This window comes from Mus caroli, chromosome X, assembly GCF_900094665.2.
Source record: "Mus caroli chromosome X, CAROLI_EIJ_v1.1, whole genome shotgun sequence".
NCBI classification, from domain to species: domain Eukaryota; kingdom Metazoa; phylum Chordata; class Mammalia; order Rodentia; family Muridae; genus Mus; species Mus caroli.
In genome coordinates, this window is record NC_034589.1 from 91,726,352 (window position 1) to 91,752,443 (window position 26,092).

Consider the following 26,092-nt stretch of genomic DNA (forward strand, 5'->3'; position numbering starts at 1 on the left):
CTATATTTACCACTGTGGCAAACAACAACCACCACCACCACCACAACAACAACAAACAAATAACAACAGAAAAAAAATCAACAAAAAAAAAGAAAAGAATTCTAAAACTTAGAATACAAACATATCTGGTAGATCTGTAGACAGACAGAATTCTAAATGTCATAAACAATTTGTAAGCAGGAGAACATAGTCTACAACTCAGATCTCCTGGGTTACGAGACAGAATTGCCATAGCTCTGGTGCTAAACCCAATGATTAGAAACACATTTCTTTCTGTACTGACTAAGCAGACACACAAAACAATTGAATGAGTCACACAAGTTCACTGAAAGCCAAGGAATAAACAAGGCATTTGTATGTACTTCTGTTTATTGATTAATATGAATTGTTTACAGATTATCATAAATCAGACACAACTTGTCAGTATCCACTCATGCATATGGCTCAAACTTTAACAAAATCTCTATAAATAGATCATTTAAAGGAAAACAATAATTAAAACCTACCTACATTAAATACAAAACATCAAAGACCTTGGTAATAAATTGAATGAGGGGTATGAGGCTGTGCCATGTCTATTTGTTGGGAAGAGAGGTGTAGTGTTGACATTTTTACTTACTCTAATATCAACGACCTTAGGGAAGAAAGTTGATCTCCCGTACTACATACCACCTTTCAAAATTCCAGTGATATAAGTGGGGGAAATAAAGTGAATCCTGAAGCCCGACTCACCTCCAATGAACACCTACCTCTATCCCCTGTACACGCTCAAATATGTAAAACACAACTGTTGTCCAGGCCCAGAGTTATGTTATATACACGTCTCATGAATTCTTCAAAGAGAAGACACATAAAAGCATAGTGCTCAAAGTGGTCCCACTTTATAAGGACACTACTTGAGCAAATATGCAAATATGAAGTAAGACAAGGCCAAATATCAATTATAAAGAAAAAAAAAGCCATCCTTCTCTTTGCTTCTACCCAAGAAACCAAAGAAAGCAAAGCAAAATAAAACTTCACCTTATTTCAGTTACTAACTGTTCAAGAAAACTGGAACCAAGGCGATTCTTGGCATGGATGTATAACGACCTTGTTATGTATAGGCACAGTGAAGCAGGGTGCCTGGGTCATTTAATCACATTGTTTTTGCTGTTTTATCATCATAGTCCTTTTCACTAAGAAACAGTAATGTACTTGAGATTGAAGCAGTGCCAAGCACATAGTGACCTTTCTACAGCTGGAACCTACTCAAGCTGAATCCACCTCAGATTTAGTGCTAGTTCTTCTTCACCAGAAGTATAGATATGGCTAACTAAAGTTGGTGAGATAAGCATAAGCTGTCCCAGAAAAAAGTACCAAAGACCAAGGTCTAAACCTTGGCTCATACACATTTGATAATGCTTACATGAGATCAGGTTGTCTGGTACAGCGTTGTGATTCAATTGCTTCAAATCCCCTGCCAAGTACAATGGGACTTTTAGCATTTTTTCTCTTGTTGTTTTAACACTCTTATCAGCAGTTTGACCTTAAGACCCTTAATCAGTGTTTGTGGATGAGCTGTAATTAAAGACACATTTAACAGAATCTTGTAGAGAACACTCTCTCTTCAGGATAAGTCCTGGTGATGAAGTCCACATTTTACCTAACCAACCAATGGCTAGTAGGATAGAAACTAGCTGCATAAGCTTCATAAAGATTCAGAGATAAAAAGGCATAATAGAATCTCCAAGGAGATTCTTGTTTCTCTCTGCTCTTGAGATGTACAGGTAAAAGCTAAAGGCAAAATGAATTTTCAAAAAGAACCAAATGGACAGTAAAGTAGGCATCGAACTGACATGTCAAAAGAAATACGCATACCTTGGGGGACCCTTCACAGCCTCACTTAGCTAACTTGAAAAATGCTGTGGGTATCTTTGGGGGTCTGGTGGGTGATTGTTTGGGGAGCCCAGACATAGGAAAGGGAAAATTGGCTCAGAACTGTAGGGTCCTGAAAGATCAAACTGTAGCCTGGCTTTCTGCTGGGGTTAGAGGAATATAGAACCTCAAAGATTAGATAAGGCCCAGGAGACCCATATCAAAATTCCTTTATGTGTTATGCTAAAACTCAGAACCACGGCTCTTTGAACATCCATCAAACCTTCCAGCAGACTCACAGAGTGCTATGAGTCTAGGGAACCAAGAAACAAGAAGAAAAATATTGTAAACAGTGTTTAAGAGCTAAAGGCAAGAAAACCTAATATAAGATGAACACATGTGATATTTTCCAATGGAAAACTCCACTACAGCCTCAGCAGCACTTAGCCTATTATGGGGTCTGGTGTATTTCTTGGTGTTGGAAATGTTTTATTTCCTTCTTTACTTCCCTCCTTTCCCCCTTTCTCCACCTTTCTTCCTTTTGCTAGGATCGAAAATAAGACCTTGTTCATGCCAAATGCAAGTATTCCAACACTATCTAAATTCCTGTACCTTGTGTTTTTGAGAGTCTTACAATGTAAGGTAAGCTTGCTTCCAAATTTCATTACTCCTGCTTCTGCCACCTTGATATTGGAGGAATACTTGTATGCAGCCATGTCCTTAGTTAAGTGTCAAATGAAGGCAAATGACTGAAAGCATTCTAGCTTTTGTATGCCCCACCCCCGTATTTCACTGAGCAACCCCTGCACTGCCTATATTAAAGTTTATATAGTGAGTCACAGAGACAACAACTGTAATGTGAATAACATAAAGTGCAGCACCCACAGGTTTAGTGCATCTTTACCTCTTTGACCCAGAATAATTGTGTGCATCTTGAATTTGTTTTTAATAACCTAAGTCACACTAGCCTCCAGGACACTAGCCTCCAGGATATTATATATTACATCTAAGCAAAATAGGTTCGGTTGCTTTACTCAGTTGACCACTTTGCCCTATTGAAACTTGAACCACTATAACGAAATGAGCATAAATCCTAGTGGCTCATTTTGAACATACCAGGATACTTAAAGCCAACACATGATAGCCACATCTAAGTCCTGAGGGTCATGTCTGACATATTCTAGAAAAAAAAAAGAAGAAAAATGTTTCAATTCATGCTTAGAAGCATGTAAAACTAAAGATTCAGGCTTAAGAGAAATATACTGACTATTCTCTAAGCCAAGAAAGCACCAAATGGTCCCCATAGCACCACAGGGTACTACTTCTGCACCTCAGAAACATCACAGTCAGGACTTGACTGGGAGGGGGAAAAGGTAAGAATATTGGAGTAAGAAAAATGCAAAGAAGTTCAGGAAACAACAATTTAAAAAAATCTAGAAGACACTAATTTGAATCCCCACCAGAGAGCACTGATAGCCTGTCTCTAAGAATGAAGAGTCTAAGAAATATACTGGCTTGACAGCTATCATTGTTACAGAAGTCTAGGATATGAGTTATAAAATCCAGGCTTCAGGCCTCCCCATGGTACCTTCCTCAATATCCCTTCACTTACATGTACATGTTTATGTGTGTGTGTAGACATAGGAGGAGTCAAAGAAAATAGCTAAAAGAGAAAGTATTTCATTCTCTTCAATATGGTAGGCAGATGCCAACATTTATACTGTATACTCCATTTTTAGGCCTACTTGTCAAAAATATAGGTATGAAACATATACAGGCAGGCAAACTCCACCTCATTCATTGTTATTCCCCCCACTTCTATAATTAATTAAAGAGAAAGAACAGGCCCCAGCAGTCCCATGGCTATGGAATCTGGATCCCCAGACTAGAATAAGAAAACAAAAACTGTTCAAGGTCAGTCACTGGAGACTTAGTTCTCTCTTAGAATGGGGCTCTGAAGACCCCATTTTTGAACGCTGGTTATTGTGGGACCCACATCCCAGGCTCTTGCTACTTTTGTTGAGTAAAAGAAGAGCAGGAAAGTCCAGCAACAAGCAATGGCAAGGTTGCCAAGAGTGAAAGAGACCTAGAAAAAGAGCAGAGCAATTAGAATCTGGGAATGCAAGCTCATTACCACCCTCCTTTGCCTTTTCTCTAAAGGTTAATGGTTAGACCAGCAAAGATTTAGGACACAATAGCAGAAATATATCACCTGGCAATAGAAATGACAAATCTATCCTATTTCAAACTAGTAAGATACTGTTTTTTAAATATTGAGTTGATATAAGCACCATGTACCAAAAAAAAAAAAAACAAAAAAACCAAAGGTAGTGTTTTACAGACAAATGTTATCTTCAGTTCTCTCACAAGGCAGAAGAGTCAGAACAGAACCAGAACCCATAAGTAAGAATGAGATACAATTATGCTTTTTACACTTGTGAACTCAAGAACTACATAATTTTTAATGAAAAAATAGATTGGGCATCCTTTATCCAAAATTAAAAGTTTCAAAATCCAAAAATGCTAAAAAATATTTTAACTATTTGGCATAAAACCATAAGTGAAAATTTTTTACACTTGATCACACATGACAGTTTATATTAAGAATACAACATGAAAAACTTTCAGGTTTTATGTGTGTTCTTTTTTTCCTCAAAACTATTCCATCATATATATGTATGTATATATACACACATACATACACACACATATGTGTATGACACATATATTGAGATACATACATATATATTTCAAATTCAGTGATGGAGTTGAATGAGTTCTATAATGGGACTACTAATCCTGGGTTCTAGTCTATTTCTGAGATTGGGTTGTTCTGTGATTTTAAGCAAATCACTTTTGATCTCGGTTGCTCAATTGCTGCTTGTTTAAAAATATATTTCTTATTTGCCTACCACAAAAGGGTGAAGTTACAAAGTTCAGAATGATATGTAGATGATATAAGAGGAATTTCTAATTTGTGACTGAGTAAGCACAGGGAAAGGAAAAAAAAAAAACCTACCATGTAGGCACTATAAAGGACATGTGTATATGCTTTCATTCATTCCTCAAGAAAACTTACCAGCTGAAGGCTATGTCTCTGAAAGAAGTAAAATGATTTGCACAAGTGTATAAAGCTAATCATGAACTGGTATTTCTCTGAATATGGAGCCACATATCTCTACAGTGTTGTGATGCTTATACACTTGAAAGGAGAAAATAGAATATGACTAGTTGCTAGTAGAGTCAGGATAAAGATATTGGCCTCATGTTAACCTGCCTGATCTCCAGACAATTCTTGTCCTAGAAGTTCAATGTAAACTTAGCTCAAAAGTTTAGTGCTTCTTCAACCTCTATTGGTCCTAGTTTCCTGCTATTCTTCAGTCCAAACCCTATGGAACAACAGAACCCAGGTTGGACATTTTGTGAGGGTAGTCCACACCTTCCAGTCCTTTAGTCCTACCTTTCTAGTTTACCTTGGTAGAGTTAAAGGCTGGGAACTTCAAAAGGTACATAGAGCTCCAGCCTGTCTCCTGAGTGTTCAGCTGTGTTCTCTCTCAAGGTTTCAGGTCCAGGAGATGGGATAGAGCTGGAAAACTTTTGCAGGTCCAGCTCTGTACATTCAATTGGGGTATGGACCCATTGAGAATGGCTCTCTGAGGCACAGGAGGCCATGGTGAAGGACTCCTGGGTGGGGAAGCCGCGAGTGGAGCTGCAGTCATCATCCAGGATGGAGTTAAGTGGTTTGATCTCAAAGATGCCCTCATTCGCTGGAAATTCAGGACTGGTCTCCTGGCCAGGTGGTACAGGGAAAAGAGAATCCTCCTCCACTGTCTTTTCAGCCTCATATTGCAATGAACCTCCTGCAACATGAAGCAGAAAGCCACTGAGCCAGTGTCTCTTTTCAACAGTTTACCTCTTATTGAGCACAAAATAGGGAGTGAGTGAGAGGATCTTGGGGCCAGAGTTCCTCTTTCCCTCCTGGAGGACCAGAGCACCTATAAGTGAGCTAAAATTACATGTTTCAAAAAAATATTTACATTGGGGTATCACATTAAGTCTGCTAGATGCTGGATTTGGGAAGACAAATATGTTCAGATAGAAATAAATGCTTTGCAGAAAAGAGATTTTTAACATGTCCTGTCCTTCCATGATCTATGGATATTATGAAATATGGCAAAGGGACCAGACAGAATTAAGGTAGCACATGATAAAATAGGAAGATTATCATGAATTATGCAGATGGGTTCATACATCTCTTAAAGCTAAGAATGATATTTTTATCCCATACTTAATGACAAATATTTTAATTTAGTTACATTTTTCTAGTTACTAAATGTATCCTTAGACAATTTAAAAATACAGAAATGACACTAGAGAGATGTGGCATAAAACTTAATATATCATCCCTAGTTTTAGAAGAAGAGAGCTGTGAGCCAAAAGAGATGATCATCCCCTAAAGCAGTGGTTCTTAGCCCCCCTAATGCTGTGATCCTTTAGTACAGCATGCTGGGTGACCCCTAACCACAAAATTATTTCCATTGCTTTGTCATAACTGTAATTTTGCTACTGTTGAGTCACATTGCTACTGTATTCCTATGGTCAATGTAACCAGTGTGAAAAGGTCATTTGACCCTCAAAGTGTTCTCAACGTACAGGTTCAGAACTCCTGCTCTAGAAGCTGTAAATGACCTTTAAGTCTTATAAATTCATGGGGAAACAGACTCCCATAGAGTATACAGAAAGAAAGACAGTCCTTCAATTTCTTGATTTAGGTCTTGTAAAGACCCAGGGAAGCCTGTTAAACTTTGGAGGTATAGTAACTGAGATAAACCATTAAATAAGTGACAATTTGCTAAAACAGTGATAAAGTCGCCCATCCTACCTCACAAGTCGGATTTAATATGAGGTTATAAACTGGGTGTGTATTCATGATTTCCCCACAGTGGGTATGGTTCTGATGTTTGTTCAAATAATTTGTGAGTTCATAAGAAAATTTCATACAAAATTATAACGTTCTGGATTCTTTGAAAACATGGAAGGTTTTGCAGTGCTAACAATGAGGAGGAACTGAGTAATGGAGTTTTGATTAGATAGGAGATGGTCTTCCTAGTATGCCACAATTTCATTCTTTTTTCTGCTTCTACATTAGATTTAATTCACACCAACTTGACCTTCAACTACACAGTCCCAGCAAGTGTGTGTATGTCAGTGAGTACTGATAAATATCTTTCTCATATGAAAATCCATGGGAAGCTACCTGTCTTCATGCTACCAGGAGGGTACTACAATAATATCTTAAGGCTAGAGAGAGCTCCTCCTTTCTTCTCTCCCAAGGAAGGAATATGGAGACAGGCAGTTCTCAGATGTTCCATTACATTCACAATTTGGAACCCAGACATTTTATTACCCATGATCCAGGATCAAGCAAGAGTTCTTATTTTACACACCACCTTTCAAATTCTGCATGATTAATAAAACAGTAATACTGTGGTCGACCATTATCCTAAATGTCTGAGCTACCAGTTTAGTCCTAAGGAAACTGAAGTAGAGTTGAGGAAGAATCATTTAGAATCAGAAGGGGGAAATACTACACCACATGAAATGCTAGATTTATCTTTGCCTAAACAGAGTACACACAAATAAACTATTGGTAGGTTCTAGATCAAAACTGACTAAGCAAGCTCTAAGAAGGACTTTTCCAGCATAGAGCGAAGCTAAAATAAACAGTGTTGGTTTAGTCACAGTATCCATTAAGTTAAGGAATCCCGAGAGTCCTTGAATCTAGTAAACTATATCCTTTCCTTTGCTAACACAGTCCTACTTGTTAGTTTTGATTTTGTTTTGTTGTTGTTGCTCTCCCTGTTTAGTTCACAGTTCTGTTAACTGCACTGAAGCTGCATTGGACACTGGTATTCTTGTGTGGAATTCTAATGTCTTAGTTAGTTTTGATGATCCTACATCTTCCATATTTGCCCCTAAGTGAACTGTACTGTCTTACATTATTGGCTGGTAGATGAAGATGAAAAAAACTAAAAGTATTATCAAGACTTTAAACATGATCATATACCTTTATTTTCACTACATAGCTATTTCCCATGGCTTTGGCCCAATCTCCTTGGACAGCAGCACTTTGGATGACAGAAAAGTATAAGAATTTTGATTAAACACTATGCTTTCAGTTATCCAGATTACTATGTTGACAACATTTACTGAAAACCTCATCAACTTCTATTATTCATGTTTTAGGTATAGCTAAATCCTCTTCACCTCGTATGTTTCAGAATCTATTTGTAAATATGTACATACTAATACTATATTAATGTATATGTAATATATGTAAATATATATAAAAGAAACAACATATTCAATCCCATCTTCCATTTTAAAGATTAAAAATAAGTAAACTGAAATTTGAGTTAGGCTATGATTTAATAATAGTCTTGAGTTTCCTTTACCAAGTTATTTCCCATAAAGAAATGTGCTCCATGAACCCTTAAAACCTAATAAACATGTCCATTGAATTTCTAGGTAGACTCCAGCCCCTTTGACTTTCTATATTTTTTATAGCATCCCAAATAGTTCCCATAGAACAACAGAGCATCATTGCTGGGATTTTCCAATGTGGCAGGGAAGGCCCATTATCATGCAGTCTCAAAAAAATTCCTCTTTTCTTTTTTTAGAAAAATTTCTCTTTTAACAATAAAATAAAATAAAAAGCCCGTCTTACTCCTGATTCTTGTGAAATATTAAATAGACATACTTACCGCATTGACAATGTCTGTTGAAGATCTGCTTGCAATAAAGGAAGAAGAGTCCAAGGAAGGCCAGGGCAAATACCACTAGCAGACTTCCCACCAGTGCAACAAGTGTGGCTTCCTTAGGGGGAACAGTGTGTGCATCTACCTTCACTAAGCTCAACTGGAAGGTACCTGTAAAACAACAACAAAACAATGGGTAAGGTTGGTCAAAGTGGACAGTTAACTGTCATTCTGACAAGGGCCCTAAAATTCTGTAGGCCACATCTTCTCCTTTAGGCCATCTGCATCAGGTCTCCTATCTTTATATTTAAAAATAGGTAAAATTATAATAAAATGAAGCAGAGATCATATGTTACATGCATGGTATAAATTAGCATCACTAACCAAAAGATGCCATATTGTGCTTCACTCGTGCTATGTTTAGTAATATAGCCTAAAAACAAATATTATAAGATTAAAATGCTCATCAGTGAACACTGGATCAGTAAATCGTGATTTTCTAAGATGTCATAAAAGACCTTTCATTGATTAATATAAATAACCCAGTAGAGAAAAACAAAGTGAAGAAAGGATAGCTTATGACCTTTATAGAAAATGATGTAAACCACAAAGCAATAGCAAATAATGTCTAAGAATATGAGTACATATGAAGTAATACAAGCATTTAAATAGCAGTGGAGAATAAGGCAGAGAAATATGCCAATGAATTCACTGCATTCTGTATACACCCTTACAGTAAAGCCATCAACGTACACAAAATACCAATGCACTTTTAATAGAAACAATGTTTGTTACTTTCAGATTGAGTCAGTTAAGAGCTGATACATCTTAACCACTTCTTTCTGTGATAAGGAACAAGACACTACCTGGCCTAGCAATCATAGTCCTGTGATGGAAAAAAGGCCTTTATCTTACGAAAAGAAGCATGGGATTGTAGAAAGCTTCTTAAAATTTAAGAAAAGTGTTTATTTCTGTGAAGGATAGTACAGGAAATTCAGAAAGAATCTAAAGGGAAGTTTATTATGCCTGTTGCTTAAAAAAAACTGAAGGATATATACAAAATTTTGAGATTAATTATCCAAGAATCTCAGATAATATAGAATTTTATCTTTTATAGTTACATTTATTTTCAATGTCTATTTTATATGTCATATTTTTAAGGAAAACACCAGTAATTTAAAGAGTATGTGAGAAGATAGACAAAAATTTAGAACATTAGAAAATAAGTAAATGTCTAGTGACACAGGTAGAAATTAATTCTAGCTGTTTTTTCAGCTAAGGATTTCCATATGCTATGTATGTTGACTCTAATAGCAATATTGACTCTAATAGCAATTAAGTGTAGAAATGTTATTTTTAAAATACATTGTATCATTCATTAATCCATCAAACCTAGTCAGGCAGCTCACAAAGTATGAATACAAATGTTTTCTCATTAGAAACATTTTTTTTTAAGACAAGGGAAACAGGTCTAATGAATCTGAATGCTGAAAAGTTGGCATTTAATCATAGGCGACTCTCTCTGGTCAATATGCCAAAGGAAAGAGTGCCAAGGAATGTTTTCCTCCTACAAGGATAAAGAAGTTTACTGATTTTGTTGACTAACACAGGTTTGGGGAAGAAGGGAGAGAAAAATAGATACACACACTGAACCTCAGAAGAAGGAGTCTGCTTTGTACATGGGATGCATTCTTGGTCCTGCAGGCCCCCAATGCGTGTCTTTCGGTAGAACCTGTGATCAAAGCAGAAAGGAATGACAGAGTGATGAACAAGCATTTGACTTGTAACAGCCCTTCCTGAGATGATAAGGAGTATCTATGAATCCTTTCTTAGCAGGAGTGCCAACCCTCATGAGATCTCTGCCAAGTGTGATTCAGTCCATCTTTTCTCTTAATTATTCATATCCTATAGCCCAAAGAGGAGCTAAGGTCATGAGACAGGCAAGCAGTTATATGATGTCAACTTCTTCATGATTCCTGTGTAATATAACATGACATTTATTTTAAATTTTAGGCAGAATATCAGTGTGATTAAAAAGCTTCTAGGTGCTCATATGTGTTTGAAAATTTCTGGATGCTTTATATAGATAGATCCAGTTAGAAAGATACAGAGTCCCCATTCATGGAGTTTAACTAGAGCATGAAACTGATCCTTAGAATACTTTTACTAGGGTTTAAGAGGTAGGATGATAAAGAGCATCTAAGAATGTTAAAAATTCCCAGAAGGACTTATGCAATTTAGTAAGCTTACCTGGGCAGACAGTCTCCACAGATAGCATTAGAGGTATTTGTGCAGTTGGCCTTCTGGACCCGATTGATGACAGCACAAGTGATGCATGTCTGACATCTGTGATGTCCCCAAGTGCTTTTATACTTTCGGGGAGGGCAGGCTATACAGTGCGCATCTCCACCTTCTCCATAACCACAATCCTGAAATATAGAAGGGGTTCATAAGAGCTTGGGGAGAGGATGTTATGACTTAAGTAAATATACTGTAAGATACTATTTTTTTCTCTTTCTCTCTCTCTTTCTCTCTTACATTCTTTCTTTCTTTCTTTTTTTTTTTTTTTTTTTTTTGAGACAGGTAATAATGGGTAGTCCTGGCTGTCCTGGATCTCACTCTGTAGACCAGGCTGGCCTCGAACTCAGAAATTTGCCTACCTCTGCCTCCAGAGTGCTGGGATTAAAGGCATGCTCCACCATGCCCGGCAAGACACTACAAGCTTCATTAAACTTGTCATTACATAAATTTACCAGCTCTAACCAGCACTGAAAACTGAAATGTAACTAAATAGAATAGTGGTATAAAATGATGTAAAGATAAGTGCATCAATCAAAATAAACAAGATTAGGCTATGGAAAAAAACACCAAATTTTAGTTTATTTCTTACTCACACTCTGCCTATTAGAGACTTAATGAGGATTGGGGCCTACATTATTACCCACAATGGGGCATCTCATTCAAGAAAGGCTTCATACTGTGCTTACATGATAGGAAAATCATGTAAAAGAGAACATTTTCTCCCCGAGAAATAATACACTTTGGTTTCATCATATGGCACAAGCCATACATGACAACTGATCATTATTAGGCATAAAGCATATAAGAAAGCCCAAGTTTATAGTATATCAAAGGATACATGCTAGCAAGTATCTGATTAAAGAATAGTTAGGACCTACTGTTCTAACTAAAACTTTCCCAGGTAACACACATGTTAGTATATGTTAGGTATTGATGAAAATTGACTTCTTAGTCTAGGTCATGATAAAAATGTTTTAATATCCACTGGAAAATAGATCTATCTGACTTTTGCTTCAGATCGGGTATCAGTGCAATAATACTAAAGCTATTACCTCAAACCCATTCTTTCTGTGCACAAGAGAACGGAACATCTGAAGAGATTGGAGTAAATGTTCTGTGAAGATAATTTTAGCTCTCTTACTATGGAAATCAATGTGGTGGTTCCTTTGAAAGATGGGAATCAATATACATCAAGATCCTGCTATACCACTCTTGGACATATACCCAAAAGATACTTTATCCTAACAGAGACACCTGTTCAAAAATGTTCATTGGTGCTCTGTTAGTAATAACTAGAGATTGGAAACAACTTAGGTGTCCTTCAACAGATGAATGGATAAAGACAATGTGGAACATTTTCACAATGGAATATTTCTCACCTGTTAAAAATGTATGGGTAGATAAACAGATGGAACCAGAAAAAAATCATCCTGAGTAAGGTAACCTAAACCTAGAAGGACCAATATGGTATACATTTGCTAATATGTGGATATTGGCTGATAAGCCAATTATAATTGAGCTATAATCCAAAAAGGAGATGGAGAGAAAGGAAAATTAGAATATATAGTTATGAATGGACCGATGGAGTATTGGAGAAGTTCAAGCAGGGTAGGGAAGAAGAGAAAGATGAGGGAAAGGTTGGGAGAAACAACTAAAATTAAGGGTTATTTGAGTCTAGTTTGGAAACTTGATACAGTAGAGGTTTATATCCATATATGAAAGAGGAAATCTAAATAAATTAGCCAAATAATGGGGGAGATAGATCCCCCAACTGAACATATCTTGTTACCAAATTAAGCCTCTAGTAGCAAAACTGGGTTATATTTAATTGAGTTAAAATGGGTCACATGGGAACCCTCAAACAACCCAGGCTGTGGCAAACACTACAAGTTTTATCCACAAACTGATGACAAGGCCCAATTCCTGAAGACAATATCTACACAACTCACTAAACATGGAGAACTCTACCATTTGCCTATGGAAAGCCCTTACCCATAAGGACTAGTGTTCTTGGTATCAGAATGTGCTCTGTATACTACCAAAGGAGAAATAAGAACAGCAACCCAGGTACAAACTCTTTCATCTAAAATGGTATCCTACCTATGAGATATGCTAAGGCAATGGTGGCCCAAAGCTTGTAGGAGTAACCAACAAATATCTGGTTTGATTTCAGATCCACTCCAGGAAATGGAAACCATACCCAATACTGCTTGGAGGACCAAGAGAGTAAGACTAGATATCCAAGGATGTTAGGTAAAACCAAGTGCCGTTGTTATCATCATGCCTAGTACATAGTAATTCAAACAAGTAACACTACATATTGTTATGTATTCTGAAATAATAAGTAGACCACTGGTATCAGAAGAACATGACATGATTCCCTATTAACTCACTCACTAGAGAGACAATGATGGAAGTTAGCCAATATTCACTGATAATTAAATAACAATTTTACTGGTTGTTCAGAATTTTCCTTGATTTTACTGATTAATTTATATAATATTTATTGAGAAACTAATATATAAATTATGATTCTGCTATGGATATTATGACTGAATGATTAAAAGTATCAGAGTAAAAAAGTCCCTACATTCAGGAACTTTTATACATGTTTATTCACCATAAAACTTCTAAGATTGCATTATCATCCCTATCTTAAAAGCGAGAAATTTTTGTGTCAAAAGAGTATGCACAGAGATACTATGTTTTAGGAGACATGAGCAACAGAGATATTGATACAATTACCCAGTCCTTACTCTCTTAATCTTGTGGGACTAAGTATACTACTACTTAAGGCTGTATAGTTGAGTGTATACAAGCAGGCAGCATCCTACAATGACTATAGTTGTAGAAATTTTCTTAATCTCCAAAACTGAGAGACTTCTTTAATTCACATGAGATAAATAGAAAAATTTCTCAGGAAACATCTTTCCAAATATCAAATAGCACTAAAAAGCAATATAGACCAAATAATGCCCCAGGGATACAGAAAATTAGTCTTTCAAAGTGATATGCACAAGAAGGCTAGAATCTGTATGTTAACACAGCCTGCTAAATGGAAGGTTGTAGTAGGACTCTGAGTCTCCTGAAAAAAAGTCAGACATAATGAAACACAACATCAGACATAATAAAACACCCATGATAACAAGAATCAAGAAAATCAGATTAACAAAAAAACAAAAACAAAAACAAAACAACAAAAAAAAAACCCCAAAAAAACATTGTCTTAGTCAGGGTTTCTATTCCTGCACAAACATCATGACCAAGAAACAAGTTGAGGAGGAAAGGGTTTATTCAGCTTACACTTCCATACTGCTGGTCATCATCAAAGGAAGTCAGGCCTGAAACCCAAGCAGGTCAGGAAGCAGGAGCTGATGCAGAGGCCACGGAGGAATATTCTTTACTGGCTTGCTTCCCCTGGCTTGCTCAGCCTGTTCTCTTATAGAACCCAAGACTACCAGCCCAGAGATGGTCCCACCCATAAGGGGCCTTTCCCCCTTGATCACTAATTGAGAAAATGCCTTACAGCTGGATCTCATGGAGGCATTTCCCCAACTGAAGCTCCTTTCTCTGTGATAACCCCAGCTGTGTCAAGTTGACACAAAACTAGCCAGTGCAAAGACAATCAACAGATACCACAAGCTAGATGAATCAATTATTGGGATTATTTAACAAGGATTTTAAAGCACTCCAAAATTCATTGACAGTTATAAAATACATTTAAATATGAGAGAAATTAAAATATCACAGAACATGAATGGAATTTTTTTTGGGCAAATTTGGATTTTAAGACATCATCTCTATAGTATTATTTGACCTGGAGCTCATCATGTAGCCCCAATCTGGCTTCAAGGTTGAAGTCATTTTGCTTCTGCCTTCAGAATGCTGGCATTAGACCTGAAAGTAACTAAATTTAGCTCAAAGAAATTGTTTTTAAGAGCCAAACAGAAGTTATAAAAATAACTGAATAAATGAACAAAATTCACTGGTTGTGCTGATTACTAGAAAATTAGAAAAATCACTGAACCTGAAGATAAAACAATAGAAGGAATACAGTTCAAATAACAGGACAATTAGACTAAAATGGTCAAAACCAAGAAAATGACTGGAGAATTTGGGGGATAATATAACAGACAAAGAAATAAAACTATGAAAACCACATGAAATCAAAACAAATAAAATGTGTGTCAGAAAATAGTCAAAGAAACAAAAGCTAAAATTTTCATAGATTTGGAAAAAAATCACCAAATATCATCAAATGCACACATGTGTATAGAAAGAATCTCTTATGTACTGTACAGATGCAGGAGTTATCAATTAAGTGGTGATTTGTCTATAAGCTTAGACAGGAAATAGAAAGTAGGACATCCAGTAGACTGATTGAATTCTGGGGTAGAGAAAGGGAAGAATGCACCCTGTAATATGAAAGAGGAGAGTCATGGAACCGGGACAGAAGAAACCAGCCAAGTGGCAGAACTTAGATTTGAATAAATAAGATATTAACTCAGGAGCTAGTCAGGGGAACATGCATAGCTATATGGTCTAGGAATTTGTAAATATATTTGAGTCTCAGAGTTGTTATTTTTACCAACAGGGGCATGGGTTGAAAACCACCCCCACAACAGACATGTATTTATATACCCCGCACATGTATAGCACATGGAATTCCGATACACTCAGACACACACACACACACACACATCTATCTATCTATCTATCTATCTATCTATCTATCTATCTATCTCTATCTATCTATCTATCTATATCTATATATACATATGTGTACGTGTGTTTATGTGTACTGGAGATTATGTTTATGTGTATGTGTATATAATGAAACTTCTTGGCGAAGGTCAGAGTTGAAAATATTCAGTATGACATTAACTCTAAAACAACAATCACTGAAATGACAGTGAGTATTTGTCTGAAACTTTGAAAAATTCCTTAAGCCATATTTTTAAGATATTGAGAGTACATAACCGCCATGTGCAAATTGTTAATATTCTGTGAAACTTCAACTTAAGAAAGAAGGGGAAAAAAGATATTCTTCAGGTTAACATAAAACTCCCATGTTGCCTGGTAGACACACTATAAAATGGTAGCTACTAAAAATTTTCAATCAAAAAGAAATGATCAAAATTGGTAGCTTGTAAAAGGTGAAAAATGTTGGAATTATAAAGATAATTTATAAAAACTGAGCTTTTACTCCCACTCCTTTTCAATACTGTAAGCACCAGCCAGGAAACTTAAGGCATTAAAAAGCAAATTAAAGCGATACTAATTGGGAACAATAAATGAAACTATCTCTATTGGCAACTGACATGAGATTATATGTTAGAAATTGCAGATATTCCCCAGAAGACTTGTAGAAACAAGTAAAAATAGATCCAGCACTAGCACCACCAACCAAAACACTTATAGAGAAAGAGCCCATGGAGAGCCGCTCATTCACAACAGTCTCAAAGAAAGGAATAAACCAAACCAAAGAGATGAAAGACCTTTAAACCTCTAAAGCAAGGGATAAAGACACTAGAAAGTAAAAACATAAATCATGCTTATTGACTGGTAGAATTAATATTGTGAAAATGAGTGTTCTCTTAAAAAGCCATTTAGAGTTTTAATGCAAGCACAATCAGAATCCCCATCTCATTCTTTACAGAAATAGAAAAGAAATGAACTATTGTAAAATTCACATGGAACCTTAAGACTCTAGGGGACAAAACCCATTCTAGTTTCAAAATGTATTAACGGGTCAAGTAATGAATACAATGATAATGGCACAAAAATAAACATATTGACCAATGAAACAAAACTGATGAATGAAACAAAACTGATGATTGAGACACAAGTATATATAGCTACATTCATCTAATACTCTGCAAAGATGCCAAAACCACACACTGGTGAAAATACAACATATTCAAAAGAGGATGTCTACATATAAGAGAAATATATCAGAACTGTATCTATTACCTTTGACAAAATCTAAATACAAATGGAGCCAAGACCTAAATTTGAAATATCAATGGTTACAGGAAAATATACAAAGTACTCTACATAAAATGAATGTAGGAATGGACTTTCTAAATAGTGTCTCACTTGCTAAGGTATTGTGGGTAATGATTGATCTCATAGAATTAAAAAGTAGAACTCATAAAACTAAAAGGCTTCTTCACAGCTAAAGAAACAATCCCATGAAGATTATTCCCAAAGAATAAGAATTTTTGCCAGCTATACATATGAAAAAGATTAATATCCAAAATATGTGAAGAGCTCAAGAAATAAAGAGGAAAAACGGCCCACAAATAGTATTAAGAAAATTGGCTCAAGATCAGAGCAGAGGGAACCAGCAGGATCCAAATGATGTGATCAGGGAAATGGGACAGAGAGGCTCAAATTATGGAAGAGAAAGGGAAATGAAATTCGAATGGGGAGGATAAAATAACAACAAGCATGTCTGAAAAGGTCATAAGGAATCATACTATTAACTATTTATTATATTCATGTATATTTCCTATCTGGATTGAAAATGCTTCCTCTAAGAGCCAAAGACAATCTAACAAAAATGTAAAGAGCAGGCAAGAGAAACCCTCTTTTGAAATTTTGCTCAGGGTTGTCCAAGAGACTCCCCAAAACAAACAGCCTATTGTTGTCAACAGTGATTGTCCTCAAAAGTAGAAAGTAAGTCTATATTTCTATAACACACTATGCACATCAAGGATAGGGCTTAGAGGAGCTGGTGCTAGAACTAACTTGAATACCTTGCCCACAAGGAATAGTTTTTACAATACTAAAAAAAGACCATGGGATAATACAAACTTCCAAAGGAAGCAAAGGAAGTCCTTTTTGTTGTTGTTCTAATAACTTCTTCTTTTTTTTTAAATCCCCTATTCCCTCCCCCTTCCCCCTGTCATCTTCTCATCACACTTATAATAGACTAAACCTCTGAAACTGTAAGTAAGCCCCAATTAAAAAGTTTTACAAGAGTTTTTGGGGTCATGGTGTCTCTTCATAGCAGTAGAACACTGACTAAGATATTGGGAAAGTAAAGGCACTTAAATGGATGTTTCTATACTCATAATGGGAAAAAAAGTTGAAACCAGCAGATCCTAAAAAGTCACATGTGTCTATTTTAGTATTTACAACAGCTAAGCAAACAATACAAATAAATACAATAAAATTGGCACAAATATATCAATATGAAGTTTTAAAATACAACTTTGTATAACCAACAGAAAGGCAAGAAAAGACAAAGAAAGGAATAGGAATGGAGAGCCCAACAATAAAACAACAGCCTTCAGGCTTAAAGTGTCAATCAATAGCAATCTTAAATTTAAATCATCTAATCAAAGCAATTAAAAGGCAAAAATGAGCATTGTAGATAAAATCAGATACTATCACATTGCCCCCCCCCAGCCATTCCTTTCACTGATGAATGAATCATTTCCTAAGAATTAAAAACATGCAAATTATCATTTACAAGTCTTGTTGAGAATCATCTTTCATAGTTAGGAGGCAAAAGAGTTTCGTTTTTCAAATGATTCAGGTTCCCAAATGCTTTTGCTGCTAATCAGTTTTATAATCAGGAAACATTTATCTTAATTTTATCATGCTTTCATGATGCTGACACAAAATTTCGATGCTGACCATGGAGTAAGTATAGTTATTTCTTTTTAAAAGTTGTTTGTATAACATGCAAGAACAATTAACTGAAAATCATAATCAAGAATGGTTTATGCTAAAAACATACAATATTTTAACCTTAAGAATTCATTACCATATTATCAAATAAACATAGTAAGAGAAAATGTATTAAAAAGTGCATACAAAATAATGGCATTGAATAAAATTTAAAAACATTTCTGATTTTAATATACTTATTATATAAAGTATTAAAAATATTTTATTTTATAACATCTGTCTACTCAAGGACTTTACTTGAGTAGAAGTTGAACAATAAACATTGTACTAAGAAAGAGTTCACAGGTTAGTATACATCCCTGCCAAATATTTGAAAAGTAAAAAAAAAAAAATCTTAAAGCTTCATAAATTAGTAATTAATATTATAGAAGAAAGCATAAAAGTAACAGATGATAGAAATATGCATTATTCATTTTGGGGTTTGACTTTTGGGTCATGGGAATTTTATACATTATTGAAAATACATGCAATTGTAATGGAAATTAGTAAAAATGTACAAATGTGATATCTATTTATATATTTCAAGAATATTAAAATTGTATTTAGTTCACAAATTATACTTGTAGAAAAATATCCCAAGGAATTGCTGTTAATCTTCTGCAATAATTTGTTTACAGGGTTATTTATAATTCATGAGTGAAATATAAAATTGAATAAAGGTAACTGAACAGAAATGTTGTCTTGGATGTTGTTAGCTTCTTATCCAAACATCATTGGCCTCCCTTAATAATCAATTGTTCATTTCATTCTAGGTAGTATTATGACCAGGCTCAAAAATGCTTTATTTGTTTAGCAAACCTTGACGGAATTATTCTTGTGTGTCAAACATACATTCATAGTCACCCTTCTATACAGATATGCATTATCATAAGATGCAAAGAAAAGTCTTTTTGGAAACTTCAGGAAAATGATTTTTTTCCTAATGTAAAGCTAGCTCTTTTGCCTTGTCTCTGCTTCATGACTTTTGTGGTATGCATATGTGCTGGTTTGGTTTTATGTGGACATAGATTATTTCATAAGTGGATATCTAGCTTGGCCAAAACATTTCTTGGTGAAGTTACCTTTTTTAAAAGAGTGATTCTAAAGCAATTAAAAGTTAGTGGAAAGACTGAAGGAGCTGAAGGGGTTTACAACCCCATAGGAAGAAATGTGTATATGTATATATATATATATATATATATATATATATATATATATATATGTATATCAACTAGCCAGACCCCGCCCCCAGGGCTCCCAGGGACTAAACCACCAGCTGTATATGTAATCAGAGGATGGCCTTCTCTGGCATCAGTGGGAGGCATGGACATTAGTCCTGTGAATGTTTGATGCCCTAGTGTAGGTGAATGCTAGCTAGGGTGATGAGGCTGGAGAGGGTGAGTGGGTGGGGGATCACCCTCATAGAAGCAGGGAGGAGGGGGGAAGAATAGAGGTTTTTCGGAGGGGAAACCGGGAAGGGGGATAAAATTTAAAATGTAAATAAATAAAATAACTAATAAAAGTTTTAATAATAGAAAATGTAAAAGCTACAGAAAATTGGTGCAGTTAAAATTGTTTTTGAGGATTCTTGAAAAAAGAAAAGAAGGAAATGTACTACTCTCTTGCCCAATGGCTAATTTTAGGGGACATTTTCTCATTTCCAAAATGACTTTAACTCATATCAAGTTGACATAAAATTGACCAGTATACCATCTTCCAGAGTCGTCTTCTTTCTATATTGAGTATGAGTGGAGAAAGGGAGGTCTTATCTTGTTTCTAATCTTAGTGGAAATGCCTGGGATTTTTTTTCCATTTAGGATGATGTTGATTTTAGGTTTATTGTATGTAGCTTTTAACACACTGAGCTATTTTCTTTCAATCCCTAGCCTTCTATTATGACTTTTATTAGGAAGGGATGTTAGAGTTGTCAAAAGCTTTAACAACTCAATTGAAACAATTATATATCTTTAAGTCTATATATGGCATAAATTATGTTTGTTGATTTGAATATGTTGGACCATTTCCACATCTCTGGATTAAAAAAAGCAACTTGTCCATGAATGTACTTTTTGTTTTGAATTAAATTAATTTTATAAGTTCTATTGCCTGGCGGTGGTGGCGCACGCCTTTAATCTCAGCACTTGGGAGGCAAAGGCAGGCGGATTTCTGAGTTCGAGGCCAGACTGGTCTACAAAGTGAGTTCCAGGACAGCCAGGGCTATACAGAGAAACACTGTCTCGAAAAAAATCCAATAAATAGATAGATAGATAAGTTCTGTTTGCATGCTATGGCAAATTAAATAAGTATGGCCCCCATTGGGTACTACATTTGAATATTTGATCCCCTCCCCATTGGTGGAATTGTTTGAGAATTAAAAGGTGGCTGTGCTTTTGTTATAGAAGGTATGTCACTGGGATGAACTTGGGAGCTCCAAAATCCTTTTGCTCAGTATCTCCAGAGCTCTCTTCCTCTCTATTGGGATTTTAAGATGTGAGCTCTTAGCTGCTCCAGTAACCATGCCTTTGTCCCATAAACATGGAGTCCAAGCCTCTGAAATAATAAACCCAATTAAATGCTTTCTTCTATAAGTTGCCTTGGTTGTTGCATTTTATCATAGCAATAGAGAAGTAGTTAATACATGTGTGCTAATGAAAAATTCTCTATCTATGTTCATCAGGTAAACTGTCCTATAATTATCTGATAGCATTATTTCTTTTGTTTGCCTAATTTAAGTATTGGAGCAATACTGGATTCATAGAAGGAACTTGGTAGGTTCTTTATCTTTCTGCTTTATGAACTACTTGGAGAAATACTGGTGTTGTTTCTACCTTGAAGGGTTGTTAGACTTGAATAGTGAATCCTCATCCTAGTACTTTTTAGTTGTGAAGTTATTATTATCATTATTATTATTACTATTTTTAAAAACCTCTAATCACATTGCACAGTTTAGGACTGTTTAAGTTGTTTAATCTACCTTGGTTTAATTTTGGTCTTTCATGTGCTTATTGATTCATTCATTTTTTTCAGATGTCTTCGTGGATGTTTCTAAAGCTGTTTTTAATGCCATTGGGATCTTCTGTAAAATATGTCCTTTCATTTGCAATTTTGATATTTGAGTTTTCTCTCTGTTTCTCTAGAATAGTTTTGTAAAATGACTTGACTTTATCTTTTTAAAGAACCAACTCTTTGTTTCATTAATTACTTGCTTTTCTTTATTGTTATCATTTTTTCCATTTTCTTAATTTCTTCCTTGAAAAAGATTAGTTCTTCCTATCTACTGATTTGGGGTTTGCCCTTTTCTTGCTCTTTCAATTAAAGTATATTAATAAGTTATTCGTTTGTAATCTCTGATTGTATGCACGTGTATGCAGAAACACATGTAAAGTATGCACCATTCACAATAGCTTCTTGAACTAATGTTTTGAGGCAAAAACTCTCACTGAATCTGGAGTTCAAAAATTCAACCAGATAAGCTGGCAACTAAACCACAATGACTCTTTCAGCTGTATCTCTTCAGTATAAGATTACAGGAATATACTGTCATGTGTGGATATTGCTTTTTTTGCATGGGTGCTAGGGGTCTAAACTTTGCTTCTCATGCATGTGAAGCAAATACTTTACTAACAGAGCCATGTCCTCAATATAACTATTTTGGATTTAGTAGTCAGATAAAAATACTGGTGATTATACAAAAGCCAGTATGCTGTGGTAACTTATGAAGCTGGTTCCCTTCTATGAAGGCAACCATTTCCTGATCACTGTCTGCATGGACAAAAAGCTATCTGTGGTGCTATTAACATGCTAAATAGCATGAGGGCCTAGAGGCTCCTTCACTATCCCAACTACCTGTTAACATTTCTGAATCCATACTGGCATCCTAGCTCTACACATCCTGCTCTTTACCCTAAACTTCTCCAGCTCATGGTTCTCTCTCTCTCTCTCTCTCTCTCTCTCTCTCTCTCTCTCTCTCTCTCTCTCTCCTTTCCTTTGTCTTGCCCTCCTTTACCCATGCTCTCTCTTCGTCTTCCTCTTTTGCTTCCCAGCCTCTTCTCTGATCACCAAGTTCAGTCTGCTTGCTATGTTCAGTCCATTACTTTCTTTCCCTTCTTTGGATGATTCCAGATACCTCAAGCTGCACTCTCATATCTATGATGAAACCTTGCGTTTAACCATACTTGGTAAGGGTCATTTCATCAGTTTATACAATAGTAACTGAATTCCCAATCATTGTCTTTCAGCTCTTGAAATACATCATTGCATGCTTTCCAGACTTTTAAGGCATCTCTTCAAAAATCCATTAGAATTCTGATAGATTTGCCCTTTTTACTTTAGTGCTATCTATCTATCTATCTATCTATCTATCTATCTATCTATCTATCTATCTATCTATCTATCTATCATGTTTTGTACTTAGGAAAGATCTGTAAACAGATATTTTGACTGACATGCTTCCTAAACCTGGATAGCCACCCTGTTAGTCTAGATTTTGAAAGTTTGATTTTTTTAACTAAAGACAGCTTTCTGAGTCCACTTAGCATAGTTTTTATGTTTACGATTTCAGTGTTGACCACTTGGTCTTGGATAAACAATTAAGGGGTTCATCCTTCAGTAAGTCGAAGTCTCTTTCTCTCAGAAGTCCTAAGTTACTTGTAGTTCTTAGTTTTGAGGTGGAGCCCTATGAGATCTCTCCTCCCTGTCTTCGCGTGCTATTTATATTGTCACTCTTCAAGGTGTGTCTAGGCAGCCATATTACTGAGGTGCTGTGGCTGTAGCTTCACTGTCATTTCTAAAAGACACAATCTTACAGCAGACTTCCTGGTCCTCTGGCACTTACAAATTTTCTGACACTCCCCCCACCTTCTATGGTGTTCCCTGAGTCTTAGGTACAGGAGTTGTGCCGTGGGACAAAATCAGTCTTTGCATGGTGTCCCATAGAACTCTATGTTTTAGTTATATTTTCTCATTATTTTATCTTTGTTGACATCTTTAGTGTTTCTGTTCATCTGTCTCTAGAATTTTTTCTTCCACATGATCTATTGTATTATTTAGGCTTTCAATTGGGTTTATATTGCATGCTGACTTTTTTTCCGAATTTTTATTAGATATTTTCTTCATTTACATTTCAAATGCTATCCTGAAAGTCCCCCATACCCTCCCCCCACCCTGCTCTCCTACCAACCCGACCCACTCCCACTTCTTGGCCCTGACGTTCCCCTGTACTGGGGCTTATAAAGTTTGTAAGACCAAGAGGCTTCTCTTCCCATTGATGACCAACTAGGCCATCTTCTGCTACATATGCAGCTCTGGGGGTACTGGTTAGTTCATATTGTTGTTCCACCTATAGGGTTGCAGACCCCTTCAGCTCCTTGGATACTTTCTCTAGCTCCTTCATTGGGAGCCCTAGGCAAATGGATGGATCTGGAGGGTATCATACTTAGTGAGGTAATCCAATCAAAGAAAAATTCACATGATATGCACTCACTGATAAGTGAATATTAGCCCAGAAACTTAGAATACCCAAGATACAATTTGGAAAACACATGAAACTCAAGAAGAAGGAAGACCGAAGTGTGGATACTTCATCCTTCCTTAGAATAGGGAGCATGCTGATTTTTATATAAATAAAATTTTCCATTTTGCATATTTCTTTTTTTTTTTTTTTTTTTTTTTTTTTGGTTTTTCGAGACAGGGTTTCTCTGTATAGCTCTGGCTGTCCTGGAACTCACTTTGTAGACCAGGCTGGCCTCGGACTCAGAAATCCACCTGCCTCTGCCTCCCAAGTGCTGGGATTAAAGGCGTGCGCCACCACGCCCGGCTCCATTTTTCATATTTCTGTTTCTTCATTGAATTCTAATTTTTATGTGCTAGATTAACTTACTTATTACATTTACCTGTTTAGTTTTAGTCTTCTTGAGTTTATTCAGGGTTTTATTTTTTTCTTCTTTTATTAAGCAACTATATTTTTCTGAGATTTTGTCTAATTCACTCTCACTGTATACCAGTACTATATTTTTCATGGGGATAACATCATTCTTCCTTGGTTTGTCATCTTTCTTGTTCTATTCTGTTTAGATTTTTGCATCTGGGTTATTTTATTAGTTTTTCTTGTAGTCAAAATACTTTCATTACTCAAGTGATAGAATTTATATGTATAGTTTAGAGTTTATACCCCTAGTCATGTATTAAGGGTTCCTGGTACAACCAATTATCAGGTGTAGAATCAACTACAATTGCTGGATAAAATGCCTACAAAAATGTCCTTCTAGCCAATTAACAGTGATATTTTTATTCTAAAAACTATTGGAAGATTAATATACAAGAATAACATGATGTATAGTGGAGCATTACCAAGATTACAAGCAGACAGAATGTGATAAACATAGGAATTAATGTTAGAGCAACTGGAAGAATATTGAGATGAGGAAAGATATTGGGAGGAAAGAGTTGGAATGCTGTTAGTGTCTAATAGTTTAACCATTTTTAAAGTTTTGGAGGGATAGAGTTAGGTGAAAGAAGAGAGTCAAGGAAGTAAAATTGTAAAGGAAGTGGAAATTAGTAAAACAAAGTACATGGGTTGTATGTAGGAAAAAGATACTACAGAGTATATAATAGTATAATAGGTTAAAAAGCATGCAAAACAGTTGTGCAAGCTAAGCACTGTATGACCTAATTTGAGATACTTTCAGAATATTTATTCAAGAATTAAGGCTTAAAAATGAAAAGAAAAGATAAAAATTATCAAAAACATTGACGAGAGGAACAGCAATATGAACTAACCAGTACTCCCTAGAGCTCCCTGGGACTGAACCACCAATCAAAGAAAACACTTGGTGGGACTCATGGCTCTAGTTGCATATGCAGCAGAGGATGGCTTAGTTGGTCATCAATGGGAGCTGGCCCTCGGTCCTGTGAAGATTCTATGCCCCTGTATAGGGGAATGCCTGGGACAGGAAGTAGGAGTGGTTGGGTTGGGGAGCAGTGGTGTGGAGGGGATAGGGGAGTTTTGAAGGGGAAACTAGGAAAGAGGATAACATTTGAAACTTAAAGAAAGAAAAAATACATTTTGTATGGTTTGTTTGTTTGGTTGGTTGGTTTTTTGAGACAGGGTTTCTCTGTGTAGCCCTGACTGTCCTGGAACTCACTCTGTAGACCTGGCTGGCCTGAAATCTGCCTGCCTCTGCCTCTCAAGTGCTGGGATTAAAGATATGCGCCACCACTGCTCAGCTTTGTAAGTATTTTTAAATTTATCACAGATGATTTACTGTGTTTCTAAATGTTTTATGACTCTTTATTTTTCATTAGTTAAAATCATCTTTGTATTTGAAATTTCCTTTGTGTGTCTACTTCTACATAAAAAAAAAAAGAAAAGATCTAATAAAAAAAAAACACATTGACAGTAGCAAAAAAGACAAGTATAATAAAAGCACTGGATTTTAGAAAAATCATATCAGTCACTATTTCTTTCCTCTTGGAATGGGTTTTGAATTCTTTCTTTTCCA

At 35.8% G+C, this 26,092-nt stretch overlaps 1 protein-coding gene across 4 annotated transcripts in view; it reads right to left on the reverse strand.

The window, feature by feature from the left end:
- Window positions 1–351: 351 nt before the first annotated feature.
- Window positions 352–26,092, reverse strand: part of Eda2r (ectodysplasin A2 receptor) — a 42,597-nt gene continuing 16,856 nt past the window's right edge. For 2 of the 4 annotated variants that reach the window (XM_021153690.2, XM_029473616.1), the window contains 5 exons: window positions 10,863–11,041; window positions 10,259–10,344; window positions 8,619–8,783; window positions 5,315–5,714; window positions 352–3,940 (listed from right to left, as the gene is read on the reverse strand). In XM_021153690.2, the coding sequence (XP_021009349.1) occupies window positions 5,338–5,714; window positions 8,619–8,783; window positions 10,259–10,344; window positions 10,863–11,041 (807 nt within the window). In that variant the 3' untranslated portion in view covers window positions 352–3,940; window positions 5,315–5,337. Of the gene's footprint in view, window positions 5,715–8,618; window positions 8,784–10,258; window positions 10,345–10,862; window positions 11,042–26,092 lie in introns of all 4 variants that reach the window. The other 2 variants (XM_029473617.1, XM_029473618.1) reach the window with 2 other exon arrangements.